Genomic DNA, 22713 nt, shown 5'->3' on the forward strand with positions numbered 1-22713 from the left:
TTAATAATTATTAATTAGTTAATAATAATTATAATTAATTAATTTAACTTAATAAAAATTCATTCAATAAAATAATTTGTCAAATGTAATGTAGCGTAATTTGGAATTTAAGTTTCTTCGTAAAATTAAAAATAAGGTATTTAATTAATAACTGTTGTAACTATAGTGAAAAAATAGGGTGGTTTGCGTTAATATTAGACATAACTGGTTAATGGCTGTGCCACCTCAGCCAACCGTGACCATGAGACCTGTAAAGGGCCCGAAACGTTTGTTTGAGAAAACAAATATACGCAATTTAAATCTGGAAAAATAGTTTCATTTCCTAAACACCTAATTATTTAGTATCAGTAGAGCTTGTTGTGAAAGATTTCATCCACAGAAGTACTGCTACTATACCTATTCCTGCTGCCATGCAGTAATGTGAGCATTACTGTGTTCCAGTTTTGAAGGGTTAAGTGCCGGTGAAATTACATACACATGGGACTTGTCAACTTATGTCATGGTGACCGGCACAGTGAGAGTGCCCCACGGATCTTTGTGATTTAAAGCTCTGAGTGGCATTGCAACTGCTATGGACATTGTGTCGCTTACCTTGTACGCTTACATACGCACGACTTGTTATCAAACGAAAAACCTCTTTTTTTACATTTTTCCGTCAATTTCTGGTATATATTTCAGATATGCACTTAAATACTTTGAAATCAATCCCATACCACCATTTGAAGTATTTATTCACCACGAAGATTCTTACAATGTGGCGCCAAAGAAACGCCGTCTTCAAGAAAGCAGACAGAAAATATCACACCATGACATGGTGCGATGCTGTTATTATCTTCTTAGGAGGTTGCCAAACGAGCTGTCTTCTAAATGGGATTGGACAAAATTTGTGATCAACTTCAGTGACAATGAAAATGTGGAAATTCGATGGTATAACTTTTTATCTGACGTCTATTAGATCACCACGTAGCTCAGTTAATTAAGCACCTTAAATATTATGTTGTTTGCTGATGTAACACAATAAAAATCTGTTGAACTGACAATATGGCAATCTAATAGGTGTACTGCCTAAACATGTTTTGATTTTTAATACTGTGAATAAAAAAATAGTCTACAAAAATAGATATACAAAAAAATGATTTATTTGTCTATAATAAATACTTTTTATGTAAGCAATAATTTTTTTGAAATGCTTGTGTAATACACATGTGGGCAGTATATTAGAACTGCTACAGAAAAAGTTAATAATTATTTTATTTTTCAGGATGGTAAAAGAATGCATAGCCATAATCACAAATATGACTGATGCTCAATCAGAAGTGTTGGCCGAAAACTTAAATCTTTCCAAAGTAGACTGCATGAACAGTAAATTACGACATATTGAAGAACCACCACACTACTTAAATACAGGGCAAGCTATTGCCTTAAGTGATTTTAAAGCTGCCAATGTTGTGAACATTGATGGAATAATGCTCCCTATTTATGATAAGACAAATGTTCAAAATGGAAATTTAGTTCCTGTAAAATCTACTGTTGATAATTTGAGAAGTTTAGCTCTCGCTATTGCATCAGGTATGTTTTATATTATTTGTAATTGCAGTAATGAGTCTCATGAGATATATTGAATGAAACAAAACTGCAAACTAATTATTTTTTACTGGATAAATTGTATAAATGGGAACACTGCCAGAACGATCAGTGTCCCCGGGCTGTCTTTCGCCTTGTCATTAGGCGATTGGCTTTTAGTGTCATGGCTTTACTTTGAGATGGAATCGAAGTTCGAAAATGTAAGTAAAGGTGGATGGATGCCATTACAATAAAATATTTTAAGAATAATGGAAATATGAAAAGATCTAAAAATATATGCCAGATGTTTTGTATTGTTATTAAATTGTGTGAATGTATGTACACAAACAAAATATTATCAAGTCATCATTTTTATTTAGAACACCCTATTTAATAAGATTAGCCCGAAAAACTGATTCCAGTGTAAATGTTTTGTTATCCTATTGGCAATGTTTCAGGGATGCACAAGCTTTTGCTGTTATTTCATTTATTTGGAATTTATTAGGCATACAAACACAAATACTTTTAAACAGAAGCATTGTTAACAATAGTTTATTGTTATAATATTTTTATATTTTATTTTTAGTGAGAATTATGAAATAAAAATAATAGAATTATGCAGTATTAAATAGTGTTAATTGCAATAATTAATAATAAAAGTATATTCGGCCATAGAGGCAGTTATTGAATGAAATTACAATATTTAACCCTATTTGTCCTGAGTAATAACTAAAGGCAATGATGTCTTAACTACTAGATATAAGTTATATCGAAAACAAAACTATTTACAGTTTATGTTTGCGCCGTGCCTGCGATAATTTTTTAAATGCCGTTTCTTAAATTTCTCAATTTAACATATTTTATAATACAAGATGATTCTTAAAATTCTGTAAGTTGTTTGGTCCAGAAGGGTATTTTTTCTATTATAATTATTATTACTCGTAGTATGAAAAGTATTACCTGTTAATAAACGAACTGGAAAAAAGGTTTTTGATCTATGAGATGTCACTTTAACAGTGACAGTTGTTTGTTTACATTTTTGGACTCAATTTCATCTGAGAGGTTACTGCAGGAAAGTGTCTGGCAGATAACATTCGAAAAATAATTAATGAAAAAAGCACAGACCTAAGACATTATATTATTATCCCATAGTAACCATTTATTTTTCTATTTACAATCATGGAATTTGATTATTACTGAAACTGATCCTCTAAAAGTGTGATGAGGGTGTGAGACTGTGAATAAAATTATAAAAATAATGTTGCAATTTTTACATTATTCTTTTTCTAAAAAAAAAGTAAGGATACCCTTATTTAAATGATAAGTAAAACACTTATCATTTAAATACTCTAGTCACTGTTTTTTTACGTTATGGTTAGCAATCCTTAATTAACAAGTGATGATAAAGTTATATCAAGTTCCTGTGAGTATACTATAGTAATAAAATATATTTTTCGAAAGTCTAATTCAGTCGATACATTATTAAATATTGCAGGCAAAGCCCTCTGCCTTCTGGGTCCAGTAGGATCTGGCAAAACATCCCTAGTGGAACATTTAGCAGCGATTACTGGCCGCAAAGGAATTGCTTTCAAGAAAATACAGTTGGGGGATCAGACAGATTCACGAATGTTGTTAGGCTCCCATCAGTGTACAGATATGCCTGGAGAATTTGTGTGGAGACCTGGTGTTTTGACTGAGGTATGATAAAATTATGATTATCATTAAAATTATTTATTAACTATTTTTATACAGGCAGGAAAGGCTGTGTCCTGGGAAAGTACTTTAAATATTGTAGATAGGTTGTTCTCCGACCGTTATGTGCCGTTGCCTCATCTCGAAGTACTAGTATCGGCAGCAAAACGCATAATTCAGTTTTCTAAACTTAAATGTAATTTCATAGTGTTTCTTTAATTCAAGATAGAATGTTACATAAAATTAAATAATCGTTATAATTGATCGTTTGAATCATCATAAAAATACAGGCTGTTTTTTTTCCCATTTGATCAGTTCGATTCTCAAATGATGCAAACAACTTTTTACAAATCTTTGAATGCGTTTACTTTTAAAAATAATATAATGTCTCCATGAAGCAATAATTATATCCTATCTACAATATTTAAAGTACTTTCCTCCCATTTCGCATAGCCTTGGAACATTCTGTATAATCGCGTGCGGATGCAATTTTGTCAAATTTCTAGTAAATTCTAATAAACATTTATTCAATAATCCAATTTACTTACATATTATAATAAATCAATTTGTATGATTTTGCAGGCCGTACAAAGTGGTCATTGGCTACTCTTAGAAGACATTGATTGTGCTGCATTAGACGTAGCATCGACACTTAGTTCTCTGCTTGAACGAAACACACTCTGTGTGCCAGGATACAGAGATTCCTTACCTGTCACTCCTGGCTTCCAACTATTTGTAACACAAAGGTATGTAAATAAAAGAAGAATACATTTGTTTCTTTTTTCCTGGTTTATTTTGTAGATAACAATACAGCTTTTATTTTTTTTTAGAACTCTTGTCACTAATTATGGATTCCAAAAGAAAATGTCGAACTCCAGCACTTTACTGCAGAAGCACCTAGCCCAAATAAACGTTGAACCCCTCTCAAGATCTGAACTTGGAGAGATCATTCAAACTGTTTATCCAAGTCTTTCGACCATTTGCTCAAGAATGATTGAAGTTTTCATGATGTTCTCAGTTGGCAGCCATGATACGTCGTTGCAAAGTACTGAAATATTTTCAGACAGCAATGTAGTTGTTATGAGAGGATCCAGACTGATCTCTACCAGGGATCTATTAAAGTGGTGTTCCAGGGCAGTTGTAGGCTTCAATGTGTCAAGTCAAGAATCTGCTTTGAAAGTACTACAAGATGCATTGGACATATTCACTTGCTCAGTTTCATCGCCGGTACACAGACTTGAGCTAGCCAAAAAAGTAGGAACTTATTTAGGCATTGTTGAAACCAAATCAGAGTTTTATTGCAAACACTACAAACCAAATGTGTCATTAAACCCGACAGCTATAGAAGTAGGCAGAGCGAAAGTATTCCGAAAAGAAAAGGGTCCTGAAACAGTGGATTTTGATAACAAACAAGTAGTATTCTCTTTTACTCGACAATCTGCTTGTTTACTCGAACGAATTGCTTGTTGTGTCGCGTCTAACGAACCTGTATTGCTTGTTGGAGAAACAGGAACTGGAAAAACTTCGTCTGTTCAATATTTAGCTACACAAACAGGACGCAAACTAACGGTCATAAATATGAATCAACAATCTGACTCTGCTGATTTACTAGGTGGGTATAAACCTGTGGATCTGAAATACGTCATTCGACCAATCAGAACTGAATTTGAGGATCTCTTCCGCAGTTTTTACAATGTTGAGAAGAACAAAAAGTTTCTTAGTCACATTGAAACATGCTATGAGACAGAAAATTGGACTGCACTTGTGACTTTAATGAAACAGAGCTACAAGTCTGCAGTCAGCCGACTGAGCAGCGAAACAAAAGAGAAAAATCTTGCAAAATGGTTGTCTTTCGGACATAAACTTGTGAAGTTAGAGCAGCAAGTAAAAGCAGCATCCAAATTATCCTTTGCATTTATCGAAGGTTCTCTTGTCAAAGCAATGCAGAAAGGTCATTGGGTATTACTTGATGAAATCAATTTGGCGTCTGCTGAAATACTGGAATGTCTCGCTGGTTTATTAGAGGATAAAAACGAAACTATACATCTAATTGAAAAAGGAGATAAAGTTCCTATAAAACGTCATCCAGACTTTACTTTATTCGCATGCATGAACCCAGCAACCGATGTCGGAAAGAAAGATCTTCCAGTTGGTCTTCGAAACAGATTCACGGAGTTCTTTATTGACGAGCTGACAGAACGAAATGATTTGATTTTGCTCATTGGAGACTATTTGTACCACATGAACCTTAGCGGTGCTATTTTGGAGGCTATCTACAGTTTCTACGCGAACATACGGAAAGAGGCTAAATTAAGCCTTGTTGATGGTGCTGGTAAGGTTATTTACGTTCTACTTCGTATTTAATACTGCAAGCAGTGACAGTTTCCTTTGTAAGTAGGTAATGTTTTATTCATGATTATTATTCTTTTTAGGTAATGCTCCCCATTATTCTCTCCGAACATTGTGTAGAGCTCTGACAGCAGCGGCTAAAGCAAAATGTGGGACAGTTGTCAGATCTTTATATGAAGCTTTCTGTCTGTCCTTCCTTACACAGTTAGACAGTTCCTCACATCCAAAAGTTGAAGCTATGATTGCTAAGTAAGTGATTGATTTTGTCTTGAACTTTGTTCATAAAAATCTTTCTAAAATGTAAACTGACTTACGAATTGTTCGTTTTTGTTGCAGGGCTGTAATTGGAAAGAAAAATATCACTTCTGTACTGAACCAGATGATCCCTGAACCTCAAAACCTCGGGCAAAATTACTTACTCTTCGAAGGACATTGGATTCCTCAAGGCAAATTGGAAATTGTAATCCCTGAAGGCTATATTCTTACACCAACAGTGAGAAAAAACCTTCGAGACGTTGCGAGAATAGTTTCTTTGGGGCGTTTGCCAGTGTTGCTGCAAGGTGATACTTCGGTAGGAAAGACTTCACTGATCACGTACATTGCAAAAGCGTCGGGGAATTATTGCGTTAGGATAAATAATCACGAGCATACAGATCTTCAAGAATATATCGGATCATACGCTACGGATGCGTGTGGAAAACTAGTCTTCAAGGAAGGTGTCCTCGTTGAAGCTATGAGAAAAGGACATTGGATTATACTTGACGAGCTAAACTTAGCTCCAAGTGACGTTCTAGAAGCTCTCAACCGTGTACTGGATGATAATCGGGAACTATTCATACCAGAAACACAGAAAGTCGTTAAAGCTGACCCCAATTTCATGCTGTTTGCAACGCAAAATCCCCCTGGATTGTACGGCGGACGAAAGTTGTTGTCAAGAGCATTCAGAAATAGATTTGTTGAATTACACTTTGATGAGATTCCCAAAAATGAGCTTGAGATAATTTTGCATCAAAGATGTCATGTGCCTCCAGCATATAGTAAGAAAATGATCGCTGTAATGGCGGAGCTTCAATTACGAAGACGCGGCTCCGCTGCCGTGAAAGGTAAAGATGGTTTTATCACCTTAAGAGATTTGTTCAGGTGGGGTCAAAGATACAAACATGCATCAAAAGAAATGTTCACTGACGACAAATTTTACGACTGGGATCAGCACATAGCGGATGAAGGCTACTTGATATTGGCCGGCAAAGTGCGCCAAGTGGACGAAAGACGAATTATTGAAGAGGTAATAGAGAAACACATTAAAAGAAAGGTAAGCCCTGAAAATCTATTTAGTCTTCACCATGACACTTCACCTGTGACAAAATCGATCCTAAAGATGATTCTGAACAACTGTCTTCAAGAATTCTCCCACATTGTATGGACTTACAATATGAGACGGTTAGCTGTTTTAATAGCCAAAGCTTTTACTTTCAATGAACCTGTTTTGCTAGTTGGAGAGACAGGTTGTGGTAAAACGACAATCTGTCAAGTTCTTGCAACATTGAAAAATCGCCGACTTCTTTCTGTCAATTGTCACATGCATACAGAAAGTTCAGATTTCTTAGGAGGTTTACGCCCAGTGCGTGAACATAAAAAAGATGGACATCTCTTTGAATGGGTAGATGGGCCTTTGATTAAAGCAATGGAAGGTGGAGACATGTTCTTAGCTGACGAAATATCGCTTGCAGATGATAGCGTCTTGGAAAGGTTGAATTCCTTGCTTGAACCTGAAAGGCAACTAGTGTTAGCTGAAAGAGGTATGGAAGAAAACTCTGATATTGTTGTGATTACTGCCGAGGAGAATTTCCATTTCATTGGAACTATGAACCCTGGAGGGGATTTTGGAAAAAAAGAATTATCACCAGCATTAAGAAACAGATTTACTGAAATATGGTGTGATAGTGTTACATCAAGAGAAGACCTTCACAAAGTACTTGAAAAAAGTGTTAGTAAAGGAATTTCTCTAGGAAATCAAGAAGACGGAAGCTCAGGGATTGGCAATTCTATATTAGACTTTACAGATTGGTTGAAGAATTCCGAAGTTACAAACAAATTTCCATTCAGTATCCGAGATTTACTGTCATGGGTTCATTTCATCAACATTACTGTTGCCAAAGGTCTTTTGGATACTCCTGAAGCTTACGTTCATGGAGCATGTATGACATTCCTTGATTGCTTCGGAACAGCTTTAACTGGTCATATTGATTCTGAAACACTAACTGTACTACGCAGTACAGCCATCAATTTCTTACTCGACCAAATCAAAACTGTTGGAAACGAGTACACACAGAGTTTGAGAGAAATTCTTAATGAAAAGAATATAACGCCAATGATAGCGGAATCTGACGATTCGAAGTTTGGAATGAAACCATTCTTCATTAAACTAGGTAGCTACCACAATATTACTGAAGAACAGAAATTTACCTTTACTGCTCCAACAACTGGATCAAATACACTGAGGCTATTGAGAGGTCTGCAGTTAAATAAAGCTATTTTATTGGAAGGTAATCCTGGTGTAGGAAAAACAAGTTTGGTGACAGCGTTAGCTAAAACGTCTGGGCATAAAGTTGTCCGTATCAACTTGAGTGACCAAACAGTAAGTGTACATTATTTTTTTGTTAATTTGAGTGCTGGGATCGTAAAATCAATACTTTATCTTCTTTCAGGATATTACTGACCTTTTCGGAACAGATCTTCCCACTGAAGATGGATCATTCACTTTTAAAGAAGGCGCATTTTTAAACGCTTTACAAAATGGAGATTGGATATTGCTAGATGAACTAAATTTAGCGCCACAACCTGTTCTTGAAGGTCTAAACGCATGTCTTGATCATAGAGGAGAAGTTTACATCCCGGAATTAGGCAAAACTTTTAAAGTGAAACAACAAACTAGACTGTTCGCTTGTCAAAATCCGTTAAAACAAGGAGGTGCTCGAAGAGGTTTACCCGTGTCATTCTTAAATAGATTCACGCAAGTATACATTGATACGTTGACAAAAGAAGATCTAATTTATATCGTCGAAGCGCAATATCCTTCCTTACCGAAGGATATTCTTCACAGAATAGTGAAATTTAATTGTAAAGTTGGTCACGAAATCACAGAAATGCAGTCTTGGGGCCATAAAGGCGCACCCTGGGAATTGAATTTGAGAGACATCCAAAGGTGGTGTGAAGCTATAATTGAAGATCAGAGCAATTCCAAGGATATATCTCCTGGAAAAATTGTGGACATGCTTTATGTTCATCGCATGAGAACAGCTGAAGATAAGGAAAAAATGATCACAACTTATGATGAAATATTTTGCCCCGAATATCCAAGAAGTGATACCACTCCTCAGTTTAATATAAACGATAAAGAAATTATCATTGGGGACGTTGTTTTAAAGAGGAAAACCGAAAGGTTGTTTAAAAATCGCCGCGCATTGGATTCTAATTTACTGGTGTTACGAAATCAACTGCCGACTTTGAAATCTTTGGCTCAGAGCGTCAAAATGAACTGGCTTTCTATAGTAGTTGGACCGACAGCGACAGGAAAGAGTAGCATAGTGCAAGTCCTTGCCGACTTAACTGGCAATGAGCTACAAGTCTTACCTGTAACCTCAGCAATGGATGTATCCGATCTTTTAGGAGGATTTGAACAAGTGGACTACAATAGAAATCTTGAAAGTCTTTATGACAAAATAGAGACTATTACTATACAGACTATACGCAACATGTGGCTGATTGGAGAAAACAGTCAACGACAATCAAATAAACTACTGAGTCAGTTGCATCAGTACAAATCTTTACCCGCAACTTCTGGTACTGCTTCTGATAATGACACGCATAATTTCAACCATAAAATCAATTTTCTCTTACACTACTGCGAGAAACTCGTCGAATATGCCAAGATGTACGATGTAGCATCCGACAAATTGATAGCAATCATAAACACTTTGGAGAATTTGCAATCAAAATGTGTAAAAGCGTCATCAATGAACGCTGGAGGGAAGTTTGAATGGGTTGATTCCCTACTAGTAAAAACCATGATTGAAGGTTCCTGGTTGGTTCTTGACAATGTGAATTTTACTTCTGCTGCCGTTCTGGATCGACTCAACGGATTATTAGAACCAAATGGTGTGCTGAGCATTCCAGAAAGAGGAGAGTCCAGTGAGATAACTCCACACCCCAATTTCAGAGTTTTCTTTACTATGGATCCGAAATATGGGGAAATTTCTAGAGCGATGAGGAATAGAGGCGTGGAAATATTCTTGCTAAGACCTGACGATTGGAATACAAATTTGTCTGAAACGGTGACTCATATGGATTTAATGGCATTGCTATTTTCATCAGGCTTAAATCCATCATACTGGAACTTTTGCGTCGAAATACATGAACTCATGAGTTCTTTCGTCCAAGGTAACTTATTTATTTTGTTGTTTTGTCGCAAAACCGTGTTAAACATAATATTTTTACAATCGTAACTTTTTTGCAGGTTTTGAACGGCCAACAATGTCACATTTGCTCCAAGCTGCTCACTTGATGTATCAGCAAATGACTAGAGGTATACCCTACAAAACAGCTACATTGAACGCATTTTCTGATGTATACATCAAACCACGGTGCGGTGGCGATTTTGTGTCAGCTGTCAAAACGTCTTTAGCTGAAATGAAGAATTCAATGTTAAAGTCGTTACAAAAATCATGTCAAAACTTCAAGCCCTTCGAACATGCTGAACAAAGTCACACTTTGACCATCAAAGGACTGTGCGTTGATTCGAAGCTGGAATTTACCAACCAAATTTTATATCCTTTCCCGTTACTGAAACGTGATGGATTTTTGAGAAAATATTACAATAGTGCATTACTCTCACTTTTCCATTTATTTACGGCGTACCAAAAATGCCCCAACGAATATTTTGAAATAATTTTCACCCTTTGGAAAAAGCTGGACCGCCAACGCGTAAGCTGGCCCACACGGATTTGGTATCACGACGATTTCGAAAGTTATTTAGCGAACAACAGGAATTTGGAATCGTACAAGTTATTCTATCCAGAACACTTCAAATTAGACCAAAACAACATCCGAGAGGCGAATAGGAAAAATTTACTACTCTTCCACATTGTGATGAAAGAGTATTTACTACACAGTTCGCTTTTTGATGCGAAATCAAATACTTTGTCGGCTTTGACATATTCCAAGGCAGTATTAACAGGAGCATTATCAGATGAGTTTGCCGAATATCCCATACTGAAACACTGTGAGCTATACGTTGGAATCATTGACAAATACATCGAAAATCTTATCAACAAGGCAAAAGAGTCATTGGATGATCAAGCGTCTTGTCTTGTTATACAACTCCTTAATTGGAGAAAAAGATTCCTTCAAATTTGCTGTGAACCAATCGTCTGTTCCGGAAAAGGATCGAAAAAAATATTCCGAGTTGAAGAGGTAGTTCCATTACTTTACATCCATAGCAAATGGGTTCAAAAACATCTTCTTGGTGAACTTTTGAAATGGGCCAAGAACAAAGATCTGGAAGCCTTATTCAAGAAAGAAGTAGCGATCATAGCAATTTCTGAAGAAGATAACACACAAATGGCAAAGCTTGGGAAGAAATTGCGTAAATTAAATGGTCAGCCCAAATTATATGAAGTGCAAGATGAATTTGACAAAGCCAGTGAAAGAACAAAAGTATATGAAAAAATTACATTGGATATGAATCAACCCATTGAAAAACAGTTACACAAACTTTTTATTGACATAAATGAGGTGACTGATTCAGTCTTCGCGCTGGATATTCCAGATAGTGACGTGTTAATGAAAATTCAAGATAACCTTAACAAAATAGAGGCTGCAAAAACCATTGCGAAGTTGTCGGATATAAAACTAATACCACTAAATTGCTACGTCGTTCAAAGAGTATTCACTATCTTGCAAAAAGATTTTCATAAAATTGTAACAGCGCTTTCACGTGACGATTTCAATATTGCCAATGACGTTAATTACGTTAGTGAATACAGAGATATTTTAACCAATGTGATACATTTGGGGTCTGTATTGAAAGGATTTTCACCAGTTTTATTGAATTTATTGCAAGTTATTCAAAAGTTTTTGGATGGCAATGAGAACTTCCGGACTAGGTAACGTCTATTTAGATTTTTATTCCAGTTTTGGATATTTTGTTGACTCCCAGAAATAATCCTCTTAAAGATATTTTTTTTACATAAAATATAAACATTGCTTATTATGACAATAGTTAATTTATTTCCAGAATGTCATCACTACCAGTCCGGTTTTGGGACGAATTCTACAAGGACATTGTAAATTCCCCAGCATTATATCCCCTACCATTCCTGCAAATAGGGAAATTTTCAGATAACGTCATTATTGAAACTCCGTCTAGCAGCAAAAGATTTTCCTTGGACTTGCCTTTGATGCCTTATTACATACAGAAATTGACCATATCTGAGGAAGAAGGTGAGTTTTGCTTAGATAAACAGCGTCAGGAGTCAATTTAAATTCAATTTTATGGTCATTACGTTAATAAAAGTTCAAAGGTCAAATTGTCAAGTTTGATGTACTCCTGACTTCTATATTAGAACACAGGAATATAATAGGCAAGTTATCTGATGAAATCTTAACAGTTAACCCAGATGCTTTGAGCAAATATAGACTGCCATGTATTGGATCTCTATTGTTGGTTACTACAATAATTTTAATGGAAGTATTTCTTCACAGGATCGCGCCATTTGCTGTCTTATGAAACCGTGTCATTAGAAGAACGAGAAGAGCACTCTGTACAATTGAGTACAATTTTGAACATTTTATGGAAGAATATTGGAACTTTAGATGCTGCAGCTACATTAAAATTGTAGGTATTGCATTAATTAATGATAATGTTTTCACACAAATATGTGTTTATGAACTTGATACGAAAGCAGGATATTAAGATTTTGGAATATTATGAATTCATAACATCTTGTGGTCCTTAAATTTAAATCTTTACATTAATATCACATATTCTTTTCAGAAAATCAAACGCCGAATTCGAAATTACTAAATACAATCATCTTAGAGAGAATTTGCAATCTATTTTGTTACCTTTGGATACAAAAGTTTCCACTTGCGCTGTAAAAACAGAAGAAATGTACAAACATGACACTGTTTTGGCAGACATGCTGAACGAAGCCGATGAAATATACAAAGAACTATTAAGTACAGTGAAAAATATCGGCGAAAGAAATGAAAAGCTTAGAACAAGGATTTTGACAGCAGAACTCTCTTTACTGACAAGTCTTGTTTGGATAAAAGCAATATCAGAAATGAGTCCCATTGATCATGTAGAGAAATATACACTTAAAGCCAAGTACATAAGGGAGGATATTGAAACATTCAATGCTCTACTTAGCGCGTATTACATCCAAGGACTTGTGTCGGGTAGTATTACAACAAGTGACAAAATAGAGACAGCTATAGACGTGACCGAAGCACATTTGAAAGAAAACAAAGTCGATTTGAAAAAGGTGCACCCCTATTGCAGTATTTTGATGGAAATGAAGGAAAAAACAATTGAAAGGATACAAAAGTACGCGTCATGGAATTCTTTCAGACCTGAAGAGCCGACTTATCTCACTTTTGCTAAGGTGAGATCAAATTTTATGTAGTACGAGCTGGTGCCCCGACTTCGTCTGTGTAGAATAAGTACTTCGAGTAGCCCACTGTACTATATTAATTTTCATAGTTTTATTGGTTCTCCATACAATCTCTATACCAAAATTCATCAATATTGCTTCAATGATTTAGTCATGAAAACGTAACAGACACAGTTACTACCGAATTTGTAACATTAGTTTTGATTAAAATCTGACTACAGAACATTGAAACCTCCCAATAAACAATCTATGTAAATATAAATGACGAGCTCTGTACCCCACCTACGGTGGTGTCGGGCTCGGCCTGCGGCGCGAGGTCGGGTTCAGTTTACGGGGTGTGCTCAAGCTCCTCGATGGCACAGCAGTTAGAACTACGGGCGCTTGATGAGGAGTTCGATTCCCGATTTGGGCCAATTTAAGAAACGAACATTAAATTTCTAGGTTGGTTTTGGCCTGAGTATTCTGGGTTATCGTTGTTTCGATATTCATAGTACAGAAAATTCGGCAGCAGTTTGGCATTTTTTCTCCCTGTATACTTCTCTTTGGCATAGCTTTCAAGAAAATGGAATCTAACAGAGAGACGATCGAGATACAACAACGCTATAATAAGTTTCTCATTTCCGCTACATCGGGAAGTATGCCTTACATTTTTACAATTGTGAGATCTTATACTCGTAATCTATTACCCTCCGTATATTACCTCCATCGCGATAGCGTGCATACACTTCGGGCTTCGCCCTCCGTAGACCTCGGCCTACGGCCTCGGCACTTATCACTTTGTTTAAAAAAATTAAAATAACTTTAATGGCGGCCATATTTAAAAATTGCAAAAATAAGACCGGGGTCTTCCACATGTCCATTTTCAATTAAATTAGAGCAAACTTTTATCTGTCGCTAAAAAAGTTTGTATGGCATCCATATTGAAAAAAGGCAAAAAATAAATTTTGACCGCAAATTATAATCAAAAACCTATAGAGACCCCCCACATACCTATTTTCAGTTGAATTAGAGCTAATTTTTATAAACGCTTGTTTGGCGGCTATATTAAAAAATGGCGCAATACCAATTTTGATTACAAATTATTATCAAGCACTCCTAGAGAACCCCATATGCTAATTTTCGAAGGGATCTGAGCAATTTTTTTTTCTGTCGCCAATAAACGCTTCTATGACGGCCATATTTGAAAATGGCGAAAAACTAATTTTGAGCACAAATTATTATCCGGCACTTCTAGAGGCCTTCACATGCTAATTTTCAGCCGATGTAGAGCAAATATCTTTAGGCAGCTATTTTTAATGAAAAAAAAGCACTTATATGGCAGCCATATTAAAAAATAGCGAAAATAAATTTTTCACCCCAAATTATGATTAAGGACTCCTAAAGATCCTTGCATGCCAATTTTCAGCCGGATCGAAGCAAGTTTTTCTTCGGCCACCATTTTTTAAATCGCCCTCTTGAATTTTTTTAAAACCAGGCAGTTGACCAGTGTTACCCTCTATGATATTCCTTCGAGCACCTCCTACCTATCTCTAATAGTTTCCGTGATAGAGGGCTTTGAAATTTGTATCGCGGCCATCTTGTTTATTTGAATTTCGAACATTTTTTACTTCTCGCGGAAATTGACCAGGGTGTACCTCATAAAAATGCAAAAATACTCCTTCCGTATATTGTAGTTTTTGCAGGCCGTTGATCACTCTTTCATATCTTCCATAGTTAGGTCCTGTCCTATTTGATTCTTTGCTTTGGAGCCTATCCGCGTACAACGGTATAATTTTTTTTTCCACCATATCGGGAAGTATGCGTTCTATTTCTATCAGTGAGTAAGAACTTGTAGCTTTATATATATAATGGACACAAGAATATTGTAAAGTGAAATATTTGCACTTACGGTGTAGTATTCCATGTAGGGTGCATAGATACATAATTTTTTTTTTGTTTGACCTTATGTATCGTTTGTCCACAGGATTGCAAACATTTTACAAAATCAGTTCTTTCGCCTAAAATAACAAATGAAATATCTACTAATCTTATAACCACATGTAATAGTTTACACGTCGAAATGGAAAAGAATCAGTCCGAAAACAGTACCCTGCAGAACGCCCAAACCGTCATTAAAGAAACTACCTCATGGCTTTATTCCGTCAATGCATTTTACAACAAGCTTCAAACTACATACCATGAAGCTTTTCCAGATTTAGCGAAACCATTGCAAAGTTCTATATCTCAAATTGTATACAGCATCACATTATTGAAAGACTTGATAAAGGAACTAATAGTGAAGTTAGAACAAGGGCCTTTGTTGGCGAATGTTGTAAAGGAGCTAATGATGTACCCGAACGCGATACCTTATAAGGAAATGAAAGAGAAATATTTAAACAGATTTGTGAGAACAGAAGTGATGCAATTGGTTAACCGCAACGTAATTGCGTCACATGAAGATTTGATGGGCGCAGAGACAGAGTGCATGGAGTAAGTAGTTGAAATACTTGTACAGAGTTGGTATTAATAAAAGTTGTCAGTGTGGGCAGTGCCATAGATAGATAGCAAATATGTTTTGTTGATTTCATCCTTGCACAATGACCAGTCTTCATTAAATGATTTCTACTAACTTTTCAGCAAAAATCGCACGCTTAAGTTACCATTATGTTTTTTAATAGTTTTACTTATTTTATGTAAATAAGCCATTTTACATTTGCACTTATAATAGTAGATTGTACAACAAGTGCATAAAATGCGTCATTTTACCCTCGACTTGACTGTTCATAGGATATACTCGTCTCGGGTAAAATGGGTTTTATGAACGAGTTATACACTCTGCTTTTCACTTCGATTGCGAGGAAATTAAACAGCAATATTACAAATAAACGATTATTTAATTAAAATTGAATGTCAATTCTACACGTGACTCAGGTCGGACTACATAATGCTCAGTTATATTTTACAAGCTTTTATTTTTTATGCATTTCCATTTCTTATAACTTATTACAATTACTATTGCCTAATTTTTTAATTTTGTAATATAACACTAATTAAAAAAAATTAAGTAAAACTTTATAAAGTTCTAGTGTGGGTGGTTGTTGGCGCAGGCGTCATTGCCTCGGCCTTAAACGACGATTTTATTTTATGCACTAGAGCATAAAATCCTATTTTATGCAGCCTACACCCAGCCTGAATACGAACTTTAAGGGCATGAGAAGTGAAAAAAGGATTTATTAGTTGCTATTTCTATCAAGTGTTTATAATTTTACAGGATATTAAAAATGAATTTATCTGAACTGAAAATGCACTGCACAGCAAAGGAACGCGTTGACAATATAACAGTGAATGCTGTACTGAATACACTTAGTGCTATTGTCAAAGCTTGGGAGAAACAACAACGGGAAATTGAAAAGAAGAAACAAGATGACGAAGCTTTATATGTTACTAAGTAAGTACCTGTTGTCTGTCTTTTTTTAAGGTGGAGTAATATGACAGTTCATTTCGCAAAAGTGTTGCCCGCTTGCATGCAGTAGTGATTGCACTTGATAAATATTCTATCGACTATCGACTGAATGTTGATTACGCTTATGCAATAAATAACCGAACATGTTTCATTTGAATCATAATCGGCACATTATTCATCCAACTGCTGGGCATAGGTTAATTTGTATCGCCAATTTTTGTAAGTTAATACATACATACCTATACTACATTTGGAACTATTATAACTATTGAAAATACAAAGAGGTGACTTATTTTAAAATTTTCGCGTCAAATCCGCGTGTTTTTATTAAACTGTATGTAACTAAAAATCGATTCCGATACTAATAGGCCCACTGTAAAAATAAGAATAAAAAGGCGATAACGCGCTTAATAATTATTACAACGTTGTAAGATTCACAATTCAGTCCTTTTTTGAAAAAAAAAATAATTTATTTCACAATCTATCGATAAAACTGTCGACAACAACTACATGCCTATTTAAAATTTTATGAAAAATGGCAACCCTGCAAATCTCGTTATACTCCGTTTTCAAAAAAGACAGACTATGCAAAATGAGTTATTTAAATTTAAAAAATAAGGATAAATCGGAGACTTGGGGTCTACTCCCGTCCTCCGTCCGACATCCGTCAGAATTAATTACTGTGAAATAAGTAATACTCGACCAAATCCAAGACTAAAAAAGAAGGCTATGTGAAGTATGAAGCTTCACATCGCATCGTCGCGTCGTCTTTTAATTTGATCGAGTAATACTTATTTGATAGTAATTGTTTCGGACGGATGTTGGACGGAGAATGTAAGTAGGCGGGGGCCTACTCGTTTCAGGGGGAAACGAATTCAAAATTAATGCGTGGCTCAATTATAAAATATTACTTCTTTGTACGGGTAAGAAAAACAATTTGAGAAAAACTATTAATAATAATGTATTTATTTCTCTCCACAAACATAACAACTGAACATGAATAAAAGTAAGATAGACAAAAATAGTGTTTATATTATGTTTGCAAAAGACTGGTACCTAAACTAAGCAGAAGCTTGTAATATAGGAACTAAATGTCAGTAAAGTCCCCATGGAAAATTACTTCCTCATAATTTGAGCTGATATGATGACGTGATCTTGTCACAAAGTATTCTTATAAAATATACATAAATTAGATATTGATTGTATAAATTTATATAAACTCTTTCGTGTCAGATCAAAATGTGAAGATGAAGACGAAGAAGCGATGGCTATAGAAGAAATCAAAAAGATGTTCCCGTCTTATTCAGACAAAGACTTCAGCGAATACAAACCGCCAACTTTAGAACAGAAACCGATGAAAACTATTCCAAATTCAGACAAGAAACTAAAACCATTGATGAGTTCTGAAGACATATCTTTGGTATACCAATGGCATTCAAATTTTGTAAGAAACTTGACTACTGCAGAATGGTTACCTGTGCAAAAGAAATTATTAGGCAATGACGTAATAAGTCCATTCCTGCAAAGATATTCGACTTTCAGTCGGATTATGCAGAACGCTTGGGAAGCATTGGACGTTGAGTTTGAAGGGACTGTGGCACCCAGTCTGATGGTCTTAATATCACAGATTAAAGATAAAATTGATGGGACAGGTGAGATTCTTTGATCATTGATATTTAGTAAGTTACTTGTTCATCTCAGGCTTATAGTTTATTTAAAATATTTTTTTCAGTATTTGTTTGATTATTTTTGGTTTAGTAGCTTTCAAACAAATATAAAGTCGATAGAAAGAGACGTATAGGTTGCAGAGGATTATTGTTGTCTCCGCGCGTTTACAAGCGCTGCTTTGTGGTTGCAAGAAAAACTTTATAATCAGTGACTTTAGCAGTTGATTGAACCAATAGCATTGGAGTGCCTATTGTTTTAAACAGAATATATTACCTTTATTTGGGGTGTACAGTAATTATATTGATCGTAATTAAAATTATGTGCAATTTACTCAACCTGTATATTAATGGAATTTGCTAATGGAATTTGCTTTTGTTCTCTTTTTTTGTTAGTTGTGTTTATATTACAGGCCAATTAGTTTTATTATTTGAATAATTAATAATAATTTTTATTATGAGTATTTTTAGAATTTAGTAACATTAATAATAAATACGTAATTATTATTCTAAATTCTAAAAATTCTTATATTACATTATATTCTTATTTTATATCCATATGTCAAAAGTCACTTTGTCACTTGCGATTTAAATGTAGGTGCTTATTGCAATTTATTTTCATTTAGTAAAGTATTGAAAATCAATTCAGACACGGTAAAGCAGTTATTCTTATAAATGACTTTAAGACAACGAGGTTGGTACAAAGTCTTGAAATAAAACCAGTTGTTTTATTTCAGAATCATCGGGATCTAAAGTAGACTTTTACCGGTCGGCATGGGTGTCGGAGACGAGGCAATGTTTACCATTGTTGCACAGAGTGCGAGAAAGCGTCAATGAATTGCTGGACCAGTGGCCGGATTTCCCAACTTTGAAAGATGTAAGTAAACCATTATTTAAATGTCACTAGAAAGCTGTTATCATCAGCCCATATAAGTCCGACTGCTGGACACGGGTCTTCTCTAAAGAGACAGGTGAAATCACAGTGCTGCATGCAGGTGCAATGTGTGTTGGGGATATCATGTCTATTAAGAGTTTTATGAACTTTCTCCGACATGTAGTTTTCATCACGTTGTGTTGTGTTCCGTTACCGTAAAGCAGTGATATTGAATTAAACTAGAAGTGTAAAAAGAAATGGTGTATATTGAAAAGACTCTCTACTGTGAAGGATCTCCATTTTTTTTAAAAGAACTACATTTTTTTAAGTTAGTTTAAAGAAAGTTTTTGCATTTTTTTTTAAGTAAAAAGTCCAAATGTTTGAGTTGATAACCTATTCATCTGGACCAACGATCTGTAAAAACGATGTCAACAAACATTAACAGCCCTAACCCACTGCTAAAGCAAACTTAAACAAAAATAAATAAACAACATTAGGGTGATGACACCAATGATCGACATTTCAAGAGAAGTGTGTCTTTAAATTTGAAATAATTTTTTTGTTTTTAAATATATTTCAATAGTAATTAGGTTTTATTGAATGTCAGGATGTTCAACAAGTTACCGTTTTTTTTTTCAGATAAACGTAATCGTAAACAGAATACTTAGTTTCCGAGTAACAAGCCCGGTATCTCGATTTCTTACTGGCTTAGAATTACTGCGAGACAAAATAGAAGAGTGGAACAAGAACGCGCATAAAGGAAACAATTTAATTGAAGTGTCTTTGGCAGTTGGGCAACAAATTATAAATTGGAGGAAGTTAGAATTGGCACATTGGAAGGAGTGTCTTAATAATTTGTATCAGAGGTAAGGTGTTTGTTATTATCAAATAATTTTTTCGACATATGAAGTATTGAATTTGTACATTGTTACACAATTCATAGACACGCTTATAATTTTCACGAAAATGAATTATTTACGTCGTACCGTAGAAGACAATAACGTACACAAACGCACACACTCAACATAGCCCTGCACTAGGGAAACCCTGTGTCGCCATGGACACACACATAGACAACCACAAATTACACCCAAACTCACGAGAGAAATAAATGTAGGCCATACAAATATTTATCCCACCCGGGAATCGAAACTGGGACCTCTGTGCGGCAGTCCATCATGGTAACCGCTCGGCCATGGAGGCCGTGAAGATAACACTCTTAATCCAAGTATGAATGCGACTTTTAAGCGTTATAATAATTGTTAGTTCATTATTCATGCTCAGGGCTATGAATGCGGCCATGGTGCGCCACTGCTGGTTCGAATCCAGCCAGATCGAAGGAATTTTTGTTTCTGTTGTTTGATTTTTGTATATAAAGCTTACTTATTTACTTCGCTGGCTCAGCGACCCGAAGTGAATCTTGGCCTCCGAATTGTATATAAAGCTAGCGAAGAATATAAAATATTCCATTTAGGCGTCTCTTTTGTGTCATGGAATAACACTATTGACACCTATGGTAAAATAACTATAATGTTGACCACATTTTCTGCCACACCACTTTTAATTTTATTTGAGTTGCTTTGTCGTAAAAATTAGTCTCGCGTTTAGAACCCGACATTCCTTAAATAGGTGTTGTAAATTGTGACTGAGGTCATCCAGAATAAGGGTAATATTTCCTTTTGTATTAAGATACAGACACTATAATTTTATCCTAAATGCTCCATTTGGAGGTCACTATCAAAAACCAGAGGCTAAGTTACAACAAGCAAAGCTTATTGCTTTGGAACAAGTACATAAGAACAACTAACTTTGCAACAAGTTTTGGTTTTCAGAAAACAATCTGAAGCCCACAAATACTGGTTCTACTTATATTCCGTTGTGACTTCATACCTCAACACGCCAGAGGGCACTGACCCCGTGTCAGCTGATCGCGTTATCAATGTGCTTAAAGATTTCATGGACACTTCGAATTTGGCTGAATATGAAGTTCGATTGGACATCGTATATGTGTATCATTGCCATTTGGTGCATTTAGAGCCCTGTGACAGGAGAGGTAAGATTGAGATTATTTAATATTTATTTATCTCAAAATCTTTGAAGACAAAGATAGAAATAGATACATGACTGGAAAAGAGAGAAGAATACCTATTAGAGATATTTTTTAAAACTTAAGTTTGGGTAGCAATACAGAATTCTGTATTTCACGGATGCTAAAGTCCAATTGACTTTAACATCGCCCAAGAAGCGACTACATATAAGTAAAAAAATTGAGCTATTGCCAATAGACCCATTCCGTGAGGTGATTATTTAGAAGAAAACCGTATTTTAAAAAAACATGTCAGTTGTAAGCCACTCCCATAATTAAATTTTAGTAGCAGTAGAGCTCGTAGTGAATAAATTCGTCCAGGGAAATACTGCCACCTACCTATTTTAGCCGCCAAGCCGTAACGTGAGTATTATTGCGTTCCGGTTTTCGGAAAGGTGAAATTACAGGCACATGGGACTTTTCAACTTTAAGTCTCAGGGTGACGAGCGCAGCGTCAGTGCTTTAAAGCTCTGAGTAGCACTGTAATTGTTTAGGCGTGTCGCTTATCACCTGGCAAACGACTTCTTTATTCTGTCATTTGATATCATAAAAAAATACATCCTTTACCATACTTTTTTCCAGACGAACTCCTCTCCGTATTATGGAACACGTACAACTACTATTCCCAATTTAGTGCACAAGTGGCGGCACACATCAAAGAGAAACGAACACCTATTGAGAAAAAATTAAAAGACTTCGTCAAGATTTGCACTTGGGACCGTGATTTGAGTTACTGGAGCGTTAAAGATACTGTGGAGAAAGCGCATAAGGCATTGCACAAACATACCAAGGAATTTGAGGTATACTTTTTTATGTTATAATTATTCAGCAGCTATTATCTAGAGGATTTTTTTAACTATTAGTTACAGTTGTTAAAACACTACTTAACATAATCAAAACTTACACTGAGTAACTAAACCTAGAAAACAAACAAGCTAAAAATATCTTAATTGTAATTTACATACAAATATAAATAAAACTTCACATTGTTTTATGGATAATTTTCAGGTTAGTTTTCACCATCAAATTCCGAAGCAATTTTTATTATTTAAATATTTTAGAATATTATCATCAAGTATTATTTTTAAATTCGGGTGTAGTATCCTGAAATATTATTTGACATTTCGCAATAACATACTCAATAATTAAATAATAAAAATTGCCACCAAACAAATTAGATAGAGAATCTAACCAGAAAATCATCATCATAAAAGGTCAAAATATCAATATAAAAAAAAACTAAATACTTTAGCAGGTCCTGAATAACATTAGCATTTTGTTAGTCTCTAATTTGTTGGTTCGGGGAATATAACTAGCGTTCAGAATCATGGGTGGAGTCACTCCATGAAATTTTACACGCTGTATAG

General features: G+C 35.2%; 1 protein-coding gene across 1 annotated transcript in view; it reads left to right on the forward strand.

The window, feature by feature from the left end:
• Positions 1 to 22713, forward strand: part of LOC113230884 (midasin) — a 49799-nt gene that overhangs the window by 5218 nt on the left and 21868 nt on the right. Inside the window, exons 2-21 of the mRNA XM_026464988.1 lie at positions 679 to 927; positions 1262 to 1569; positions 3059 to 3261; positions 3838 to 4001; positions 4086 to 5587; positions 5688 to 5853; positions 5941 to 8242; positions 8313 to 9408; positions 9613 to 10044; positions 10121 to 11768; positions 11900 to 12129; positions 12367 to 12499; positions 12659 to 13271; positions 15244 to 15749; positions 16531 to 16707; positions 17956 to 18374; positions 19124 to 19263; positions 19900 to 20126; positions 21093 to 21313; positions 21929 to 22146. Coding sequence (XP_026320773.1) covers positions 679 to 927; positions 1262 to 1569; positions 3059 to 3261; positions 3838 to 4001; positions 4086 to 5587; positions 5688 to 5853; positions 5941 to 8242; positions 8313 to 9408; positions 9613 to 10044; positions 10121 to 11768; positions 11900 to 12129; positions 12367 to 12499; positions 12659 to 13271; positions 15244 to 15749; positions 16531 to 16707; positions 17956 to 18374; positions 19124 to 19263; positions 19900 to 20126; positions 21093 to 21313; positions 21929 to 22146 — 10954 coding nt within the window. The remainder of the gene's footprint in view (positions 1 to 678; positions 928 to 1261; positions 1570 to 3058; positions 3262 to 3837; positions 4002 to 4085; positions 5588 to 5687; positions 5854 to 5940; positions 8243 to 8312; positions 9409 to 9612; positions 10045 to 10120; positions 11769 to 11899; positions 12130 to 12366; positions 12500 to 12658; positions 13272 to 15243; positions 15750 to 16530; positions 16708 to 17955; positions 18375 to 19123; positions 19264 to 19899; positions 20127 to 21092; positions 21314 to 21928; positions 22147 to 22713) is intronic.

This window comes from Hyposmocoma kahamanoa, unplaced genomic scaffold (assembly GCF_003589595.1).
Source record: "Hyposmocoma kahamanoa isolate Upper Pololo Valley unplaced genomic scaffold, ASM358959v1 64, whole genome shotgun sequence".
Lineage (NCBI taxonomy): Eukaryota > Metazoa > Arthropoda > Insecta > Lepidoptera > Cosmopterigidae > Hyposmocoma > Hyposmocoma kahamanoa.